The 19,529-nt window shown below is 46.4% G+C and overlaps 1 protein-coding gene across 10 annotated transcripts in view; it reads left to right on the top strand.

Moving 5' to 3' along the window:
* The window catches only part of ASTN2 (astrotactin 2), a 582,654-nt gene that overhangs the window by 445,765 nt on the left and 117,360 nt on the right, over positions 1-19,529 (top strand). For all 10 annotated transcript variants that reach the window (XR_008312700.1, XR_008312701.1, XM_053281796.1 and 7 more), the window contains one exon: positions 3,813-4,078. Coding sequence is in view for 8 of the 10 variants with exons in the window: in XM_053281796.1 (XP_053137771.1) it covers positions 3,813-4,078 (266 nt within the window). In the remaining 2 variants the exon portion in view is untranslated. The remainder of the gene's footprint in view (positions 1-3,812; positions 4,079-19,529) is intronic.

Below are 19,529 nucleotides of genomic sequence, written 5' to 3'. Positions count from 1 at the left end.
TTACCCTTGATTCTGGGCTTTGGTCTCACTCACTCAGGAGGCTGTTGCAAGTCCTAGGAAGTGCCATGCATTACCTGATGGTACCGTTGCTTAGGTCTTCAGTTTTGCTTTGTGGCCTTGGGAGACAATGCAGTGTACGAATTTAACAAATGAGTAAATCTCATAACCGGCCCCAAGCCCTTGAGAATGAGACCCTCTCCAGCCCCAGCACAGCACCCTTCCAGTGGCTGTTGCTGGTGTCTACCAGACGTTTCTTTTTAGATTGTGAGCCCTTTGGGAACAGGGAACCCTTTTATTTTTTGAGTTACTTTTTTATGTAAACAACTTTGGAAACTTCAGTTGAAAGATGATATATGGATAGTAGGAGATGGAGAAGCTGCTAGAAATCGCAAACAGTTAATACATCTGATAGCCTCCACTGGCTTGTGATTGTCCACATTTTCCGGAAGAGAAATAAATAAAAAATGCACACAGGTTAGCCTCCCCATCACCAACTGTACCTTTCTCTTTTATTCATCCATCCTGCCTTGAAATTGTGGCTGCTGAGTATCTCTGGAAAGCTAGATCTTAACCAGTTACTTTTGGCCCTCTCAGCCAAGGTGGTGCCTGTCCATCAATCCACCAATGAAAGGAGCAAAGAGAGAGCTCTCTATCTCATTACCAGCGACCTGGCTCAGACAGTTCCCGTCCTTGTGACTTGTCCTTCCCAGTCTTTTCTCTAATATCCCCCCAATCTTATACTTTTCACTTCACTTTGTAGAATCCCTGTCTGGAATGTTTAGACATGAGAAGATGGGTGGCAGGGAGGCTGTTTAAAACATTTTTTCAAAGCACCAGATCCACACAGTAGCAAGGGAGGGTAGTTGTGTTTTGTTGTTAAACCTGTTTTATTCTGCCAGAGGCTAAGGAATTGAGTAGTACAGGGGGTGTTATATCTTTAGCTGCTCCGCCTCCCTAAGGTGCTTGAATTTAGTACCAAATTGCCCAGAGCGACTTCTCAAGAGCATAATCCCTTTTGGTAACTCAATTCAAATTCTGTTCTTTTTCCTTTGAGTCTGTATCTCTTGCTTTCTCTCAGTGGACTCTGAGATGTCTCCTCTTTCCCAGGCCTACTTTGTTTATCTTAGTAGCTAACCCGGCTTTAATCCCACCAAAAGGCTGGCTCAAAGGAATCTACAAGGCCAGGCCTTTGATCCGACCTGTGATGGCTTTTTTGGACCATCAGGCAGAGTGGTAGGGAGCAAGCTCCATCGCCTACTCCAAAGGCTTTAGAGATGAATTAATGTTGCATTTGTTTGTGAGTGTATGTTTCTTTCCCCCTAATTGGCAATCTGATTCATGGATTGCTACACCTCGCTGTACACATAAGAGCCTTGAGGCAACTTCCGAAATGCCTTCCATGGGATGCTTGCCAATGATAACCATCTCCCATTTTGCTTGTTGCTGGAGCGGAGGACATGGCTTGTTTCCCCAAACACGTCTTCAAATGTTTAGCTGCAGGCAGTGCCCAAGCATCATTTCTCTATGAAATTTGACTGGTACAAATGTGTAACACACCCTTTCCCTATGAAAGGCCTTTTCTGTTTTGGAAAACGAGAGGACTGATTGGTGCAGTTTTGTTTGAAAGTGGCAAAACTGTGGTTTGTGCAGGCCATGATTTGTTCACAAGCCAGAATATTGTTCACAAAACACAACTGAGCACTTTCAGATGAAACTTCAAATAGTGCTTCGTTCCAAGGGAAGCTTCACCTTTCCTTGCCCTGTGCACAGATGCGGGGGTGGGGTGGGGGACAAAGGAGAGGGAGGGAGCACGTGAGCCTGAGGCTTATTATGAGTCCTGCACGTGACTACAAATAATAATTTCTTGTAGCATCTACACTGGATCATGGTGTTCTGTGAATTCACAAAAATAACAATCCAAAAGTAACACCTTTTTTTTTTTTTTTTGAAGAACCAACAGAATACCACTAACCCTGTTGTTACTTCTTGTGTTTGATTTGTTGATCCGTGTTGGTTTGTTGAGTTTGTTCTACTCGCCCCAAGCTGAGTTTATACAATCTGGCTCTACTGTAGAAGTTTACCCTCTGCTTGTGGCTAGATCCAGCTGCACCAGCAGCTCCCACGGTCTAGTCATGACTCTCGATGGCAACTAGTGGGCATAAAGCCTTAGCCGGCATTCACACAAACTGTGGGAATAATATGTATTCTTTTTTACATTTGCATTGTACTCTGCTTCCAAGGAATTCAAAGTGATATACCTGGCCCCCTCCCCATGTTATCCTCTCCACAGACCTGTAAGTTAGGTTAGGCTGATCAAGGTCTCCCAGTGGGCTTCATGCTTGAGTGGGGATTTGACCCTGGGTCTTTCAAGTTCTAGTGTGACAGCTCCCATAATCCCTGACTGTTGGCCACTATGGCTGGGGATGATGGGAGCGATTGTCAGACAATCTCTGGAGGGCCAAAGTTGTGCAGCTTTGCTTTGACCACTGTCGTGCTCACAGTACTGCTGTGTGAAATAATCTGCAGAGTACAGGCTGCTTATTGGTTTACACAACTGTGAATCCTTAATTATCCGCTGCAATTGTTTATTATTGTTCTTATAAGTAAAATATATTATAAGATGCTTTGGCTATTTTCCTTAAAATGGAAGAGTGGTATGGGTGAATGTGCATGCATGTACACACACACATTTAGATAGGTAGCTGGATTCTCAGGGCTGTGGTCTGAAGGCATACAGTGCAGCAACCTTGCTGCAGCTAAGCAGGTCTGAGTCTAGTCAATGGACGGACAGGAGACTGTCTGGGAACACCTTGAGTTTCATGATGGAAAGGTGGACTATCAATGCAGCCCAATACAAATTTGTTAATAAAGTATACTGTAATTCAAGCTCTTAAGTTGTGATGCTACGTCTGGCATAAGGGAAGGCTCAAAGGGGTCACCCCTGCTAACTAAGCAAAGAGGCATCTTTCAAAGTGGTGATTCTCTTATATTTAGCAGGGGGAGAGCAACTGGCCCTATCCAACCCCAGCACAACATCCCTCCAGTGGCTGTTGCTGGTATCTGCCTTATGTTTCTTTTTAGATTGTGAACCCTTTGTGGACAGGGACCATCTTCTTGTGTATTATTTGTTTGTCTATGTAAACCACTTTGAGAAGTTTGGTTGATGAGCAGTATATAAATAAATATTGTAGTAGTAGTAGCCACCTTAAGTGGTGCAGCAGGGAAATGGCTTGACTACCAAGCCAGAGACTGCCAGTTCGAATCCCTGTTGGTGTTCCCCAGACTACGGGAAACACCTCTATCGGGCAGCAGAGATATAGGGAGATGCTAAAAGGCATCATCTCATACTGAGTGGGAGGAGGCAATGGTCAACCCTTCCTGTATTCTACCAAAGACAACCACAGGGCTCTGTGAGCGCCAGGAGTCGACACTGACATGACGGCATACTTTACTGTAGTAGTAGTAGGAGACCCTTCTGCTAAATACCTACCCAGACCCCACTCAGATTTTAGCGACTTGTTACATGGATTCAAAAGAAGAAGAAAATATCCTGGCATTTCATGTAGTAAGGCTCAGCTTGCATTGCCGTGTTTGAACAGGGACTACTGGAATTTTAGGATTTCTAAAGCTGACTCTGTTTTGCCTCCACAGAACTGGCCTAGAGCACCCTCCGCTTCTTTTTGTCTGTGCAGGGTGTGCAACGGAACATGGTGTTTGAGGGGCACACCTTGCAGCATGGTGGAATTGATGTTTAGCTTGTAAGGCACGCTGAGGGATTGAAGTCTCATTTGCTTTTGTTCTCTGTCTTCCAGAGACAACTGAACTTGGCAACAAGAAGGAGCTGAAGTCCATGCCCTTCATCACCTACCTCTCGGGTCTGCTGACTGCCCAGATGTTGTCTGATGATCAGCTGATCTCGGGCGTGGAGATCCGCTGTGAAGAAAAGGGACGCTGCCCTTCCACTTGCCACCTGTGTCGGCGCCCAGGCAAAGAGCAGCTCAGCCCTACCCCGGTCCTCCTGGAAATCAACCGTGTGGTTCCTCTGTACACGCTGATCCAGGACAACGAAACCCGGGAGGTGAGTTGTGATCAAAGTGGGGAGAAGGTGAAAGGTCTGTCACTGTGCCGAGGGCAACTAGCGCTGGGATAGTTTCCTAGCAGTGCCATCTTCCCGCCACATCCTGTGTCATTCTGTTTCAGTTTGAATGGTTTTTAATGCTTAAAGAAGTTATTACATGCTAGACAACTAAGTACATAATGTAGTAGAACAATTCCCCATCACCACCATCATAAAAAATAATTGTATCAGAGACAAAGGAGAAGCCAAGGACATCATGTACCAATTAAACATGCCCAGAAAATCTAAATTACTCCTGCATTATACAACCTACATCTGTATTTTAGGTCTCTTTGGTCCAACCTTCTACATTTTGCACTTGGGCTCTCTTCATTTTCCCTACCTTTTTGATGTCATTAGAGCAGTGGTACTCAAGCTGTGATGTGGGCCCTCCTGGGAAAGCCCGACACACAGAGGTGTCTGTGTGTAGTGTTCCAAGGAGAGGAAGGACCCTGCAGTAGACGGAGCCTGAGTCACCTTTCCTTCGCCCAGCCACAGAGGCTTTTGCAGCCATCCAAACTGCCAGACGTAGAATCTTGCTCTTTGCTCAGCTTGGAGTGGGAGCCAGATGCAAAATCGGGAGGGGGGGGGGGACAGGCAGATTCCTGAGCCATGCCCTGGGATAACCTGCTTATACTGGTATGAACTGATGTTGTGAGTTATTAAAGATCAGGAATTCTTACACAGAATTCTCAAACGGGCTAGAAGAGCTGAATAGAGGCCTGGCCAAAGACAGCAAATAAATACCCATGTTTTACAGGTCAGAGAAACAGACTGATAGATATGTGGTTAGCCTAAGGCCAGACAGGAGGTGGTGTTGGTAGTAGTAGTAGTAGTAGTAGTAGTAGCACTTAGCAATAGCACTTACATTTATATACCGCTCTATAGCTAGAAGCTCTCTATAGCTAGAAGCTCTCTAAATCATTACAATGATTTAGCATATTGCCCCCCCAACATTCTGGGTACTCATTTTACCGACCTCAGAAGGATGGAAGGCTGAGTCAACCTTGAGCCCCTGGTCAGGATCGAACTTGCAACCTTCTGGTTACAGGGCGGCAGTTTTACCACTGCGCCACCAGGGGCTCCTCCCACAAATCATTAGTAGTAGCTGCTCATTATTTTTGCTTGCTACTATGAAACTTTTGGGACTCAGAACGCTTGCTGATCTACTCTGAGACTTGATAGCATATTTTGCAAAGAATAGGTGGTCAGCTGATAATATTTGGCCACTCGATTGACCAGCATGCCAACCTTATCTTGTGCTCCATGCCATCCGTAGCGCCCTAGAGACTTTATCATTAGACTGCTCAAGTATGGAAGCTGGATTCCTTTAGTTGTGGGGTTTCCAAAGACACACCAAAGCTTTGTGAGTGTTAGTAGGATCTGTTGCACCCAAATCCTGCTCAGTAACTTTCTGAACCTTTTAATTGCTCTCTCGCAACATGCCCCTCCAATCCTGTGTTATCAAATTGCTGTGGAAAGAGAATACCTTTGGGGATTTGTCTTTCTGGCCACTGGAGGTCAGTGTTACCCTAACAGGTGCCGACCAGGTTTCTCGGTGACCCCTCTTGAGGTTAGCTGCTTGGCCATCCTTCCACCTTGCTGCAAAACACTGCAAGAGCTTAAATGTTAATTATATGTAGATTTATTTCCCGTCTTCGGCATCTCCTCTCCCCTCTTGCAAGCCAGGCTCCTTTTCCCCCATCCAAAAATGACAGACCTGTTTAAAGTCACTTATTACTGTTGCAGCCTGCACTTGATTAAGGCGCCTGGAACAAAGCAACTTGCAGCAGCTGTGGGTGGGACAGGGTGAGCTGCAAGTCTGGAAAGCTTCCCAGAGAGTGGAGGTACGGCCACCATGCATTCTGAGCTGAACCACTCTCCCTCCCGTGGGTGGAGCTCCTTTCCCTGGCTCCTTAGTGATTCTATGAGGCTTTTTTTTTTTTTTTGGCTCCCCTCTGATGGTGCACCTCATTCCATCTCAGCTTGTTCCCCCCATCTCCTCCTCCTCCTATGTGATTATTTCCTTGCTCACTGTATTTCTGCATGATGGCACCATGAACACCGTGATCCTCTTTGAGACATTTCTGAGCAAACAGACGGCTGGTTCAAGATGTTCTTTCTTACTCTGTGTGTGCTAGCCGGTTCTCGGTTATTTTGCCATTGCTGTAGTTCAGGGCTGCTCAGCTTTGGCCCTCCTGTAGATGTTGGCCTACAACTCCCATAATCTCTGACTACTGGCCACTGTGCCTGGGGGTGATTGGACCTGTAGCCTAGAGACAGATGGAGGGCTGAAGTTGATCAGCCCTCCTGTAGTTCACACACAACATCTCAGGTGCAGTCCCTGGCAGCATCTCCAGGTAGGGCTGGCAAAGATCCCCTGTCTGGAATCGTCCAGAGCTGCTGCCAGCCAGTGTAGACCTAGATGGATTTAATTATCTGACTTGATATCAGGCAGCTTCATATGTTTCTATATTGTCTGCCACCAGTATTTGAAAATAGGGCCATAGCTCAGTGGCACAGCACTTGATGCGCATTTACAGGATCTTTAATTCAATCCTGCTACCCTTTTATGGCCACTCTGAACTAACTGCTGTGACAGATGACAGGCAAGGTGTTTTTGTGGGGGTGGTTTTTCTTTGTTTTTTTAGGGTGGGAGAGTTGGCCCAGCTAAGCCTGCTCTTCTTGTGGGCGGACTGGAGCAAAGCAGGTTGCTGCAGAAAAAGCATTCAAATAACAGTTTTGGTGGAACTTGGGGGTTCTGTCCTTCAGCATCTCTCTGACTTGGTTCAAATGTCATTAAGACCAGAATTTGTGTTGATGAGAGCATGCCATGAGGAGCCTTGCACCCAAACACTTCCCTCCCTTGTTTTCGGGAGAGACTGGAAACTTCTCTTTGCAGATTGAATCTTACCCTGGTTTGCTAACTAAACGCAGACTGAACAAACCACGGTTTCCCATGTTTGGACAGAACAGTAAACTGTGGTTTGTTACTAAATGCAAAATGCAGCTTCTTGGCGTGCAAAGGATGGGAGGAGGAGGGGAAAGCATGTGAATCAGAGACCCATGCCTGTGTGTGTTAGAAACCAGCATGGTTGCTTGCTTGTTGTATCTAAACTGGACTTCCCTCTCTATTCCTTTTCCTCCTCCAGCTCCAGAAAACTGTGCTGGGACACTCATTTCCCCAATCCCCATCTCTCGCCCCCTGGAATTAATCATCAGCATTAGCTGGGAGGGGTACACAGAGGGTGATGCTGCAGGCTCCCTGGCAGCCCAGCAGAAGCGAGCTGTTCCCTGCTCTGTGCTGGAAGCCAACTCTTAGAATAAACCAACCAGAAACTGACTGATCGGTGCTTTCAGGAGCGTCTTGGCCTCGCCCTGAGCACACCCCAGCCGCAGGGACTGCCGGAGGTGGGGAATGGAGACAAAACACTTTGGCAGAAAGAGGGCTTGCACTCGGGAGGGAGACATGTCAGTCTGGGGCAGCAGGGCAGGGTTGCTCTAAATCTCGGGCAAGTTTCTGTGGCTAGGGTGGGAGGGGCAAGAGAAGACAGAACTGCATCCTGGGCCAGAGGTGCCCTATTTGTGGGAAGAGGACTGGCTTTTGCCAGCAGACAATGGGTAAACATTAAGGACAGTGATCGGTGCAGTCAACGGACCTCTTCTGACATCATGTTTTCCTTTACTTTTGGAACTATTCCTGTGGAGAAAAGCATGCGGAAAACCTTATGTGGGGATGGAAAATCCCATGTGGATTTTTTTCTTTTTGGCCTATGGAAAAGATCCACAAGCAGGAAATTGTGGGGCTCCTAGCATGGCTCCTTCTGGATCTTACCTGGAAAATCCACTTCAGTGTTCTGTCCCTGCATCAGGTTTTCCACATGTAAACTTCCACAGGAGTCTCTGGGCACAGAATCTTAGGGGAGAAGCAGCTGTGTTAGAACTGGCCCTAAAACCCAGCAGTACGGTCTTCCTCATCGGCCAGCAAAGCCTCCCCTCTCTCTTCCTCCAGGAGCCTCCTGCAATTCCCGTCACTTTCTGTCTGCGGTGTAGCCATTGCTGCTCTTTCCCAGAAAGTGTCGCGCTGGCAACCTTTCTCCCTCCGTCAACTCCAGCTCATCCCTGAGCCCCATGGCCCTGCCTGTCATCTGCAGGGCCTGCGTGTGCGGGACGTGAAATGTGTGTGCGCACTTAGCATCCCTCACCTTCCCCCTCTCAAATGAGAAGGGGCTTGTCCCTTCTTCTGCAGCTGGAACCCATCCCTTAATTATTGTGTTTTGCTGAAGCTCCGAACCAAATAAAAAATAATAATAATAAAATCTTCCTGCTGTGGAGATTTTGATTAATGCGCACTTGGCCTCCTCCCTGCACCTGCTGGACACGCACACACAGACAGACAGACACACCCTGGGCGGCCTCCTTCCATGCGAGCATGGATTTTGCACGCCTCCGCCCCTGCTAAGGGGAACAGAGCATTTGCCTCACATCCCCACAAGGCTTTCATCAGCCTCTGTTGCAGGACTGGTTTCAAACATGTCACCTTATCCTTCACCAGAGAAGACTGAGGAGGAAGAGGAGCTCTTGGCTCTGCTTCGTTTGAAGGAAAGTTGCCAATAGGAAATGTATCGATGGACTCCCTAATTTTATTTATTTATTTTACATTTTTATATCTCACTCTTCCTCCAATGAGCCCAGAGCGGTGTACTACATACTTCAGTTTCTCTTTCACAACAACCCTGTGAAGTAGGTTAGGTGGAGAGAGAAGTGACTGGCCCAGACTTACCCAGCGAGTCTCATGGCTGAATGGGGATTTGAACTCGGGTCTCCCTGGTCCTAGTCCAGCACTCAAGCCACTACTCCATGCTGGCTCTCTGTGTGTGTATTTTGTGTGTATGTGTTTGTTTTTATTAGAGCTTCTGCTTACTCACCAGATGTTGTCTGGAGTTACCCTCCAACCCATTTCCCCTTTGCCAACCCTGCTTTCCGTCTCTTCATATGAGCTGGTTAAAACACAACACTTGGTATTCATGACTTTGGAGTCACTTCTCATAAATGCATGTGTGGAAATGGTTTGTTGGCGTAGGCCAGAATATAGTCCTGAGCTTCTGCTCATGGAAGTGTCTTTGCAGAAGTTACATCAACGATAGGTTGACAATGTTTTAAGGTTCATAGGGGAGGGTACAATTGTTCCAAAAAAAGAACTGTGGACCTAGCTTTGTTTCTGAATGGAGACATTAACCTCTGTGCTTTGTTTTGTCGTTTTATTTTTAACAAGTGGTGGCTGGCTGCCATCTTTTTGAGGTTTTCAGAACTATAGTGGAACTTAGTCGTTGATAGAAGAGGTGCCTGTTCCTGAATTGAATGGGGCTGGTGGGGAGAACTGCTAGAGAATGCTGCTTGCAGCATAAGTTAGTATATGGCGCAGTGTGAAAGTCAGGAGTAATCAGTCTTCTCAGGCTCAGGATCTGCCTTTAGCTCCAGCTTGCAACATGGAACTCAGGTAGTGAATATCATGGTCTTTCAGAGCCAGTTCTGCAAGTGGGCAGATGGAAAAGTGTCGAGAAGACAGGTCAGGACAAAGTCAAGTTCTAAAGCAGCAAACGAAGGTCAGGGGATGGGTGTGTGGTTAGGTGAGGCAGAAGTCCAGAGGCAGGTATGTAGTTTAAAGTCATGCAGATGGTCAGCTTTCAAAAGGCATCTGTACAGAAGTGGAGCAGAAGCCTAGGAGTCTGAAGCCATGCCATAAAGCCAGTCACGTGTCTATTGGCTCCCCAGATGTCCCGCTCCAGCTGGGCTCCAGGACACTCTCTAATTGTTATCTAGATGTTGCTGCAGCGCAGCAAAGACCAGGCCAATATCCCTCTGCCTGAGAGCTGCACTGGTGATGCCCCACCCAGGAAGTAAGGTACAACCCAGCCTAGCTCAGGGTATGATCCGATTGTGGCTCTTGACTAGTATGAGGGCTCTAGGCCAGCTCCAGCCTCAGAGGCAAGATGCCTCTCAATACCAGTTGCAAGGGAGTAGCAGCAGGGGGGAGGGCATGCCCTCAACTCTTGCCTGTGGGCTTCCCAGAGGCATCTGGTGGGAAACAGGGTGCTGGACTAGATAAGCCTTGGGCCTGATCCAGCAGGGCTGTGTTTATGACTCACTGGATAATGACTGAAGGCCTAGGTGTCACTATATTGTACAATCGACTGTCACCTAATGTTCATGCCTCCTTTGTGGGCATGTCATCTGAACGAGTCTTAAATATGTCTTGTGTTGCATTTCTGTAATAATTCAACTCTTGTGAAAAAGTAGCAAGCATCCAATTGGTGTTTCTCTAGAACAGCAGGCCTATTCTTATTTATTGTTGTTATTCCATTGTTTGTTTTCATTTTTCCACAGTTCATTCTTCTCTCTTCTCTCTTCCCTTCATTAAGTGTTCTGTTTTGCCATCTCCTCCCACTCCCCTCCCCACCCCACCCCCTTCATGCAGCATCTAATCCCTTCCACCCTAGGTAGTGATCTATCCTCTGCTGGCTGAGAGAGGTCCCCATGACTACAGAGTCAACCATAATTCATAGCAGGCATCCAGGAGCCTCCAGTAGGCACTCATGGTCACTATTGTGGAAAAAACCGTGAGTCAGATCTCCAGAGTACCAGCGTGAGGCATGGACTCAGACATTTTCCCCTTCATGTCTGTTAAGAGGAGGGCTGAGGCACGAGGCATGTTGTCTTCTGAGGAGGCCACAACAGGATCTAGCACCCCTGAAGGAACCAGGCTGCGTTTTGCTTTGCAGATGTTGGCCTTGTTTTGGCATGTTGTGATCATGCAGTAGGCCGTCCTTGGAGTCAGAGATGCCGCACAGACTCGAGCCGCAGAGTTAGCTTCCTGCAACAGAAGCCAGAGCCTCATAAGAACAGACGGGGAATTTGCAAGCAGTGGGTTCTTGCCAGAAGCAGGCCTGGGGTCCATCTGGTTGCTCCAAGTGCTTTTTGGCAGGAAACGGACCTCTTATAATGAATCTTGAGCTAATAAATGAGCAGCCTGGCCTGGCCAATGCAGAGCATCCTCTGGCAAGTCTTCTACTTTCAGCCCTCAGTTGTCTTACTGAGGATGCATGACTGGGGCCCAAAAGACATGCGCATAAGGAGCTGCCTTCCACTGAGTCAGGCCTCTAGCTCAGCGTTCCCTTGCCCTACCTGGAGATGTGGGGGGATTGATCCTGGGGTTTTCTGCCTGCAAAGCAGGTGCTGTACCATTTAGATGTGGTCCCTCCCTTATGCCATGACTCTTGGTCAAAGTGAACCTGAATGTCAGGATCCTTGCAGATTTAAATGTGTTTCTTTTTTCATCTGCCGGCATGCACCCAGAGTCATTCTACAGGGGCGGAGCACGTGTTTTTCATACAGAAGATGCCAGGATCAACTCCTGGGATGAGGGAGACCCTTCATTCAGACTAGTATGAACATTGCAAGCCTATTCCCTGTTGCGCTACAATGGAGTGTGTTGTGTTTTTGAGGTGAGAGCACTTTGCTTGGCAGTGGTGTCAACACAACACAAACATTTGCCAATGTTTCCCACTTCTGTCTTCTGTTCCCCTGGCCCCTATCAATAGTAGAACCCTGCACAGACTTGCCCATGTTGGGTCCGTTCCACCCCTCTGACTTTTTCCACAAAAGCGGACGAAGTCCCTCCATGGGATGAGCTTCAGGAGCTATGGCTCTCCGGGGGCAGGCAGCCGGAGGAGTGGAGGGTGTGAATGCTAGAAAGATGAGGTCACTTGCCAGCAACTGTAGAGAAACTTCATCCTTGTTTGCTGCAGACCTGGAAGTCAGGTTTGCAGATGTGAAAAACTTCCATGCTCCTAGAAAGTGTCCTCTGGCCCAGGAAGTAAGTTAATTTGTCCTTCCTCCATGTTTTGACTGTGGTAGGATTCCTTTTTCCATTCACCTCAAGACCATTTACGCTCCCCTACAAGGGTGGCCAAAAACATTACACCTGGAAGTCATTCACAAGTGCCTGACTTGGTACTTACAGTGTTGTGGTCATACTAAATTGGAGCTGGCGCACTTTTTAGCTCTAGCACTTTTTATCACCCATCCTGTTAAGGAATTCAGTATGCTCTCTCAGCATCTACTACTAATTCCTCCTGTGGTGCCCAACAACACTTGCTAAGGATGCTGTGTGGTTGGTAAAAGGATGCCCTCTTGAGTCATTCCTTTGTGGTAAAGCCATGCAATCAGTTGAAGTGATCGCTAACATGATAGGATTATCACTTTCCTAGTTTTCCACCCCCTATTAGATTTGCCTGAAGTAAGCAGGGCGAGGGATCACTGATAGTGCCGACACATCTTAGAGCTTAAAATTGAGCTGTGACTTAAATTATTGCAGATTGGAAGATAAAAATGGGAATTGTGTGAGTCCTTCGGCATACGTAGTGGCAACTTCTTGTAGAAAACAACAGATCCTATGATAGTTGATGTGGTTTTGTCTTAACATGCAGATCCATTGACATTACTGAATGTTAAGATCCTTTAGTGTAGGATTGCAGTTTTCCTTACACTTATACACACCCACACCCCTCTCATTCAAACCAGACCATGAGTAAAGCAGGTGCACGTTTTGTTTCTCCCTTGAGTAGTGTTAGCCTTTTCCTTGGCCTGACAGCCCATTGGTGTGGTTGTGTTTGCAACAGATGAGTTAGAGAAGTCATTTATTTCCCTTTAATATCTTCTTTTATAAATATACTTAACATAAAGCGTGGATGTGGATATATGGCCTTTTTTGTCTTGCTCTTGCCAAAACTAATGAACGGAATATGCTGTGTGCAGGGGAGGGAGACCCATCAATCCACCCTATGTGTGTACACATGGGTGTGGGGTGGTCGGTCATGTTACACCTTTAAGAGCAAATTAGATGTTGTTCTGGTGATTCATAATACCATATATCTAATGGTATGACTCTTCATCTAGAAAACAGCCCTTTCTAGCCACTTTTGAGTCTTGCAAATCTCCCTCTGGCACTGGAGGTCATAAATTAAGTAGAGCAACTGAGTCACCGAAGAGCAGAACTCAGATCCAATACACTTCTATTAAAAGAGAAGTCGTGGAAGGCAAAGAGCTGCAGTCAGGGTGTGTGTGTGTGTGTGTGTGTGTGTGTGTGTGTGTGTGTGTGTGTGTGTGTGTGGTCTGCCCATGTCAGAGAACAAGGACCTTTGAGAGGGAAGCACATAATGGACTCCACCTACCCCAGAACGATCTGCTGCTCTGTTCCTGAAAGTCTAAATCCTCCTTTCCTCTACCTTTCCCAAACATACTCAAAATACTCCAAATGCAGGACACGTTACTTTAAAAGGGTGGGTGGTGGTGGTGGAAATAAATGCAAAGGGAGGGGATCAGTATATTTTGCTGCCAGGTTTTTTAAAGGTAAGTAAAGTAACTTACTTTAGCAAGAGGTTGCTGGTTTGAAACACCTATATCAGGCAGCAGCGATATAGGAAGATGCTGAAAGGCATCATCTCATACTGCGTGGGAGATGACAGTGGTAAACCCCTCCTGTATTCTACCAAAGAAAACCACATGGCTCTGTGGTCACCAGAAGTCAACACCAACTCGATGGCACAACTTTACTTTACGTTTATTGAACTATTTTCAGGATGTAAAATGCTCCAGAAATGCTAGAGATGTTCTTCATCTTGGAGGATGGTGTTTTTCCATGGCTGCATGGTGTTCAGAAGTTTGCTACTCTTTTCCTATTTGGGAATTAAACGCGTCCATCTGGGATTTAGCACAAATGCTCTTTCCTGGTATGATCTTGTGGTGGCACAGGAACTTTAATGTTCTACAGCATTTTAGGGTATTTAAAGAAAGCACAAACCCCATGCAGACTTAGGCGGAAGAGCAGTGTCTTAACTTGTGTCTAAATCATTCACATTCTGCGCACATATTCAACATACCTTTCGGCAGGAATCATAGCTATGTAGGTAGAAGGTTCTAGGTTCTATCTCTTAGCACTTCCAGCTAAATGATCTGGAAATAGACACACATACACACGACCTTTAACAACTGCTGATAGAGTTGACAGTACTGACCTGTGTGAATCACTGATTTGGTATGAGGCAGCTTCATGATAGGAGGGCCATACCTCAGTTGCAGAGTATATGCTTTGCAAGCAGTTGGTTCTGGATTCAAGTTCAGCCCTTGGCATCTCCAGTGAAATAATCTCGGTTAACAAAGCTGGGAAAGGCATTTTGCCAGGGAGACAGGATTTAGCAGTCAGAGTAGCCAGTATTGGACCAGATGGATCATAGCTCAGTGGTATAACTCATGCTTTACATAGAGAAGCCCCCAGCTTCAGTCTCTGTTAACTACAGTTCAAAGGTTTGCAAGTAGCAGGACTGGGAACAACCTGCCCCAAAGACACCAGAGAGTCATTGCCTGCTGATGCAGTCGCTACTGAATAGACCAGCATTCTGGATTAGTATAAGACGGATTTGTATATGGGAAGAATCCTTAGTTCAACGGTTTATCTTAGTAGTAGACGGTGTTCGCTCTAACAGAGATTGCCAGATGTTGTTGACTACAACTCCCAGCATCCCCAGCTGCCATGGCCTTTGGCTGGGGATTATGGGAGTTGTAGTCAACAACATCTGGGAATCCCTGTTAGAGAGAACACCGGTAGTAGAGCACATGCTTTGCATGCCCAGGTAAAACTTTGACCTCTGGCATCTCCAGTAGGGAAGTGCACAAAGTTTCACATAGAAATGGGCCGTTTTGAGCTTGAAACAGTTTAAATAAAGGGCTTATATCGAGCTCAGAGCAGAATAACCCCCATTTCAATAGAAACGTCGTGAGCATCATTTTGGAGGTCTGTTTTCCCCTTGCTGATTGGTTTTCTGATGCTGCCTTCCGATTGGCTTGCGTCTGTGCTTCTTGGTTGGCTTGTTATACAAATCAAGTGTTGTCATGGGCAACTGTGCCCCATTGGCTGGGGGAGGGAGGGGGAGCACAAAAGGAGGGAATTTCAAATTCAAAATGTATTCAAAGGGACTGGGAGGCAGAGAGGACCCTTATAGTGTGCCTCTCTTGAAGAGAATACATGAGGAGGAGAGGAGGAAGGAATCAAGGAAGGTCTGGTTTTGTGGTTTTCTAAGCACCAAGTATAATTTGCTGGGCTATTGCTGCTATCACTATCTGGTTTTGCTGGATCTCAGATTGACAAGACAGAAGTTGAGAGTTTGCCTTCCTTGAGATGTTGTTTGGTTTGTTGTGAAATTGTGTTGTGGTGAGAAATGGACAATGGCAGCACTCCCCTCCCCTCCCCTCCCCTCTCTGTAATATTTCTTGGTGATTGCTATGCTGAGCTCTATGTCTGGCCTTGAAACTCACTTGTACGTCTGCTCTGCAATCTGCATTGCAAGGTGTACTCTCACAGTCAAAATGTGGCTGAAGTTGCTCTACTTGAGCTTATGCCTATGCTTGCTGCTAAGTAGGGGTGCTGCTGTAGCAGCTGTTCCAATGCTAGGAAGTAACATAAAGAGTCATAATTGTGTGTGAGAGAGCAACTTTAGCCTGTGATGTTACTGCAGTGCAGGCACTGTGGCTGGCAGTGGATTTTGGGCCGGTGATTCTTTTGGGGCCATTTTTGGACTGTTTGCTATGTGTGTTTTGTGTTGGGAGGGACAGATTCCCTTTTACTTTGTGTTTCTGAAGGCAGGGTTGCAAAATGCATTGCAAATTGCAATGCAAAACATTTGTACATGCACTCTGTGAGTGCAGCTTGTTCCATCCATAGAGAACAATGGGGAAAGTAGAAACACTCCATTGTTCCCCATGGGTAGCTCCTAGAGACATCAAAGTTAGATAGGATTCTGTGGGGTTTATTGTCAAAGGTTAAACATTTGTTCAAAATCACTCTACCACAAAACCGACTTTGGAGTCCCTAGGAGCTACCCATGGAGTGTTTTGAGTTCCCCATTGTTCCTTATCACCGGAGATCTTTGGCTGAGACACCTGAGAGCTCTCGTTGGTCAGAGAGAGTCCAGGGCTAGATGAGCCATTGGTCTGACTCAGTGTGGGCAGCCTCATACGTTCAGTTATCTCCATGCTCTCCCCTCACTACTAAACATAATTGCTACCTCGAGCCTTCTAGCATGCAGTTTTCCTCTTGCACCTTTTGTCAAACGACACTTCTTTGAATCCATTTGGGTTTGTCAAAGCCTTTCATGTTAGCAATATCTAAGCTTGAGCATAGTTCTCTAGGTGGAAACTGTCCGTAATTACATCTGAAAGCTTGAAAATAACACTTCTGTAACTGGCCTTTTCATGACCTAGTGTTGCATTCCTGAATTTGCGTTGGGTTGAGACACAACCCTCCTCTAGCTTGACCCTGTTGTTGTAGGTGACCATGTATGCCAAGGGGATGGAAGAACCAATCTCCTCCTTACTCTCTAGGGAGATGAATAATGTTGTCCTGAAGGCCACAGCGAAGGCCGGAAGGTCACTTGGTGGGGCTCAAAGGGAATATGGAATCCTTGACGGTTCTGGGAATCGATTCTAAGAATAACACTGGCCTGATGAAGACTATGGGGCCTTGCTTTGATCTTTGCTGACATTTATGCTAAGGTGCCTCATCTCTCTACTCCCTGTTGGGCTCCACTCGCCTTGCTTCGCATTCCCTACTACTAGCATTGGCTAGCAATTCTGATTAAAAGCAAACAAACCCCAACCCTGTTGAACCCTATCCATTAGTTCAACCAGCACTCCTCCTCTTCCTTCCCACCCCACAGTCCTCTCCCGGCCAGGTCTGACGACAGTCAGTTGCTCCTCCATCAAGAAATGTCAGCAAATTGAATCGAGGCTGGAGGCTAGGCCAGAGGGCCCTCTCCTTCTCGACGTAACCCTGTTACTGTGCTTAGGTGAACTCTTCCTAATGAGAGGAATTGAAGGATGCGCTGCAAGGATAACCTTGTTTGCTTAAAGGTTGAGAGAAGGCAGATTGTGGCTCTGTACCTGCCGGATCTAATTTAAAGCAGAGGCATACGCAGCCTTACTGGACTTACTGTAAGAAACAAAAGGAATTAACTTGTGATTGGATTAGTCTCCAGGGCAGGAGTGTGGCCAGTGAGATCCCTGCTGCCATCTGGAATCCCTTGGTCCATCACACTCTAGACCACCAACCCCAAGGTGGGGATGTGTGAGTGTTTGGCAGACGGAAAATGTGGACAAATCTGCCAGTAGCTGTATTAAATGGTCTCCGGGAATGCCCTGGGTGTTTGTCCCTGAACCCAAGGATGCTGTTTCAGACTTTTCAAGAGTAGCAGACCTTTAGAACACGTCTTTTATTCGTGCTTTCTTCCTCTTAACCCCACCACCACCCACCAAGAACAAACCTAATCATTACACTCCCCCAAACCCCTGGAGGCTGTTTCCTGTTTGCTCCAGCTGGGCAGGTGTTGTCCTTTCCTCACATTTGCCTATTCCCTGACACCTCCAGCACATGGCCCTGCTTGCCCCGTCTCTGTAATTGAGTTTCTCACTTTGGCTGGAGATATGGCAGGAATCTGGCCTCTCGCAGGAAGCCATCAGGGAGCTGTAAACGGTGGCGGGGAGTCTTCCAAGCGGTTAGGTGTTTGGGGCAGGGCTGCATGTGTGGCTTTGAATGGGAGAAGAGGTGCAAAGGCCAGGCTTGACTTCATGCCATGGTTGCTTTTTCCCAAGATCTTTCTGAGCCAGCATCAAAAGCTGCTACCTAGTTGCCATCTTAACTCCTCCCACCCCGGCATAACATAGCACTTTTTCTCATTCTCTCTTCACAAGCTGGTTCCTTTTGCATCCTGCCAAACATATTTCTAGGGAAATACCCTTTGCGTCCTGCAGGGGAGCAATTAAGAAGCACCTTGGTGACTGTGTGGAACATCGATGAACGGAGTTAGCATCTCTTTGAATACCAATTGCTGGGTGGACAATAGTAGGCCAGGGCAGTTGCTTCCATGCCCTGCTGCTGAGTTTCTCACTGTGGTTTGCCGCTGGACTTGATGTACCTTTGGTCAAAGTTCTTAGACCTTGAGTTTGAGACGGGGGAGAGGGAGAGGGATGCACTGAGTTAGGATAGCAAGTCAATTGGATTAAGATACCCAAGGCCGTTTGGGCTGGATTTTTAGTGCCAATTTACTTCCCCGGCCAGCTGTCTAATATCCATCATTATTTAATTTCCTAATTGCCTCCATACCCATCCCACTTCTGACCTTTTCGTTATGATCACAAACTCACAAATGGAATCCGATTATCGCTTTAACTTCTGGTCCTTCTCTTGCTCTGCGTCTTTTGCACCAATGGGAATATTTCATAAGTGTCTGGAAGGCAGAAACGGCAGCAGATGTGGGTGACTCAGGATGCCTTGGTACAGGCAGCTGTGTGTTTGGGGAAACTGACAAAATCCCAAACAAAGGGGAGTGCCGCCTCGGCTTCTATTTATACTCATTCCGTTTATAGCTTTTTATAGGAAGTGTTTTTACTACTGTCTGCATTAGATCCCCAATTCGCTTGGTTCCGCTCCTGGACTGGATTCTCACTTTTGGATGTGCATTTTTAAGGTGCACCAGCTAATCCTAAACCTCTTTATGTGCAAGAAAATTCCATTAAGTTTCAATGGGGCACTAGTTGCAAGGAAATATCCCATGTATAAATATTGTTGTAATGTGCGTGTTGTCCCCCCCCCCCTTTTTGTCTTAACGAATGTTTTACTTTTTTATTCTGTTGTAAACCGCCCAGAGACATAGGTTTGGGACGGTATTAAAATGTTTTAATAAATAAATAAAATGTGGCAACAGCACAGTGTTCAAGTCAGTTATCTGACAGTTTAAATAATTTTAATTTTAAACCGCCCAGAGACACAAGTTTTGGGTGGTACAGAAATATTTTAAATAAATAAATAAAAATTCTATACTACCTTTAATTAAAACAATTTCAAAGGCGGTTCACACAAAAGTTAAAACAAGACTACAAAAATTACAGAATTAAAATATCAGCTAGAATATAAAAATACAAATCTGATTAAAAGATTAAAAAACAAGCACAGTGGAACCATAAAAGATACAGAGCAGCAGCAATACGAACAGTCATATAAATGCCTGGGTAAAAAGCCAAGATTTCACACACTTTCTAAAATTGTGATTGAGGCTGAGGAGTAGATGGCCACTGGGAGAGCATTCCAGAGTCTGGGGGCAACAACTGAGAAGGCCCTGTCCCACGTGTATGACAGCCATGCCTCCTTCATTGTCGGCACTCGGAGCAGAGCCCCATGTCAAGCTGGCAGCAACCTTTGGAAACACATGGTCCCTCAGGTTTCCAGGGCCCAAACCGTTAAGGGTTGTGAGTTCTTCCTCACATTCTAGTTACCAATGTCAGGGGAGAAATTTTATGTCTT

This window comes from Hemicordylus capensis, chromosome 17, assembly GCF_027244095.1.
Source record: "Hemicordylus capensis ecotype Gifberg chromosome 17, rHemCap1.1.pri, whole genome shotgun sequence".
In the NCBI taxonomy this organism is placed as follows: domain Eukaryota; kingdom Metazoa; phylum Chordata; class Lepidosauria; order Squamata; family Cordylidae; genus Hemicordylus; species Hemicordylus capensis.
The sequence above is the reverse complement of the archived record's forward strand: the minus strand, read 5'-3'. Positions and strand labels throughout refer to the sequence as shown.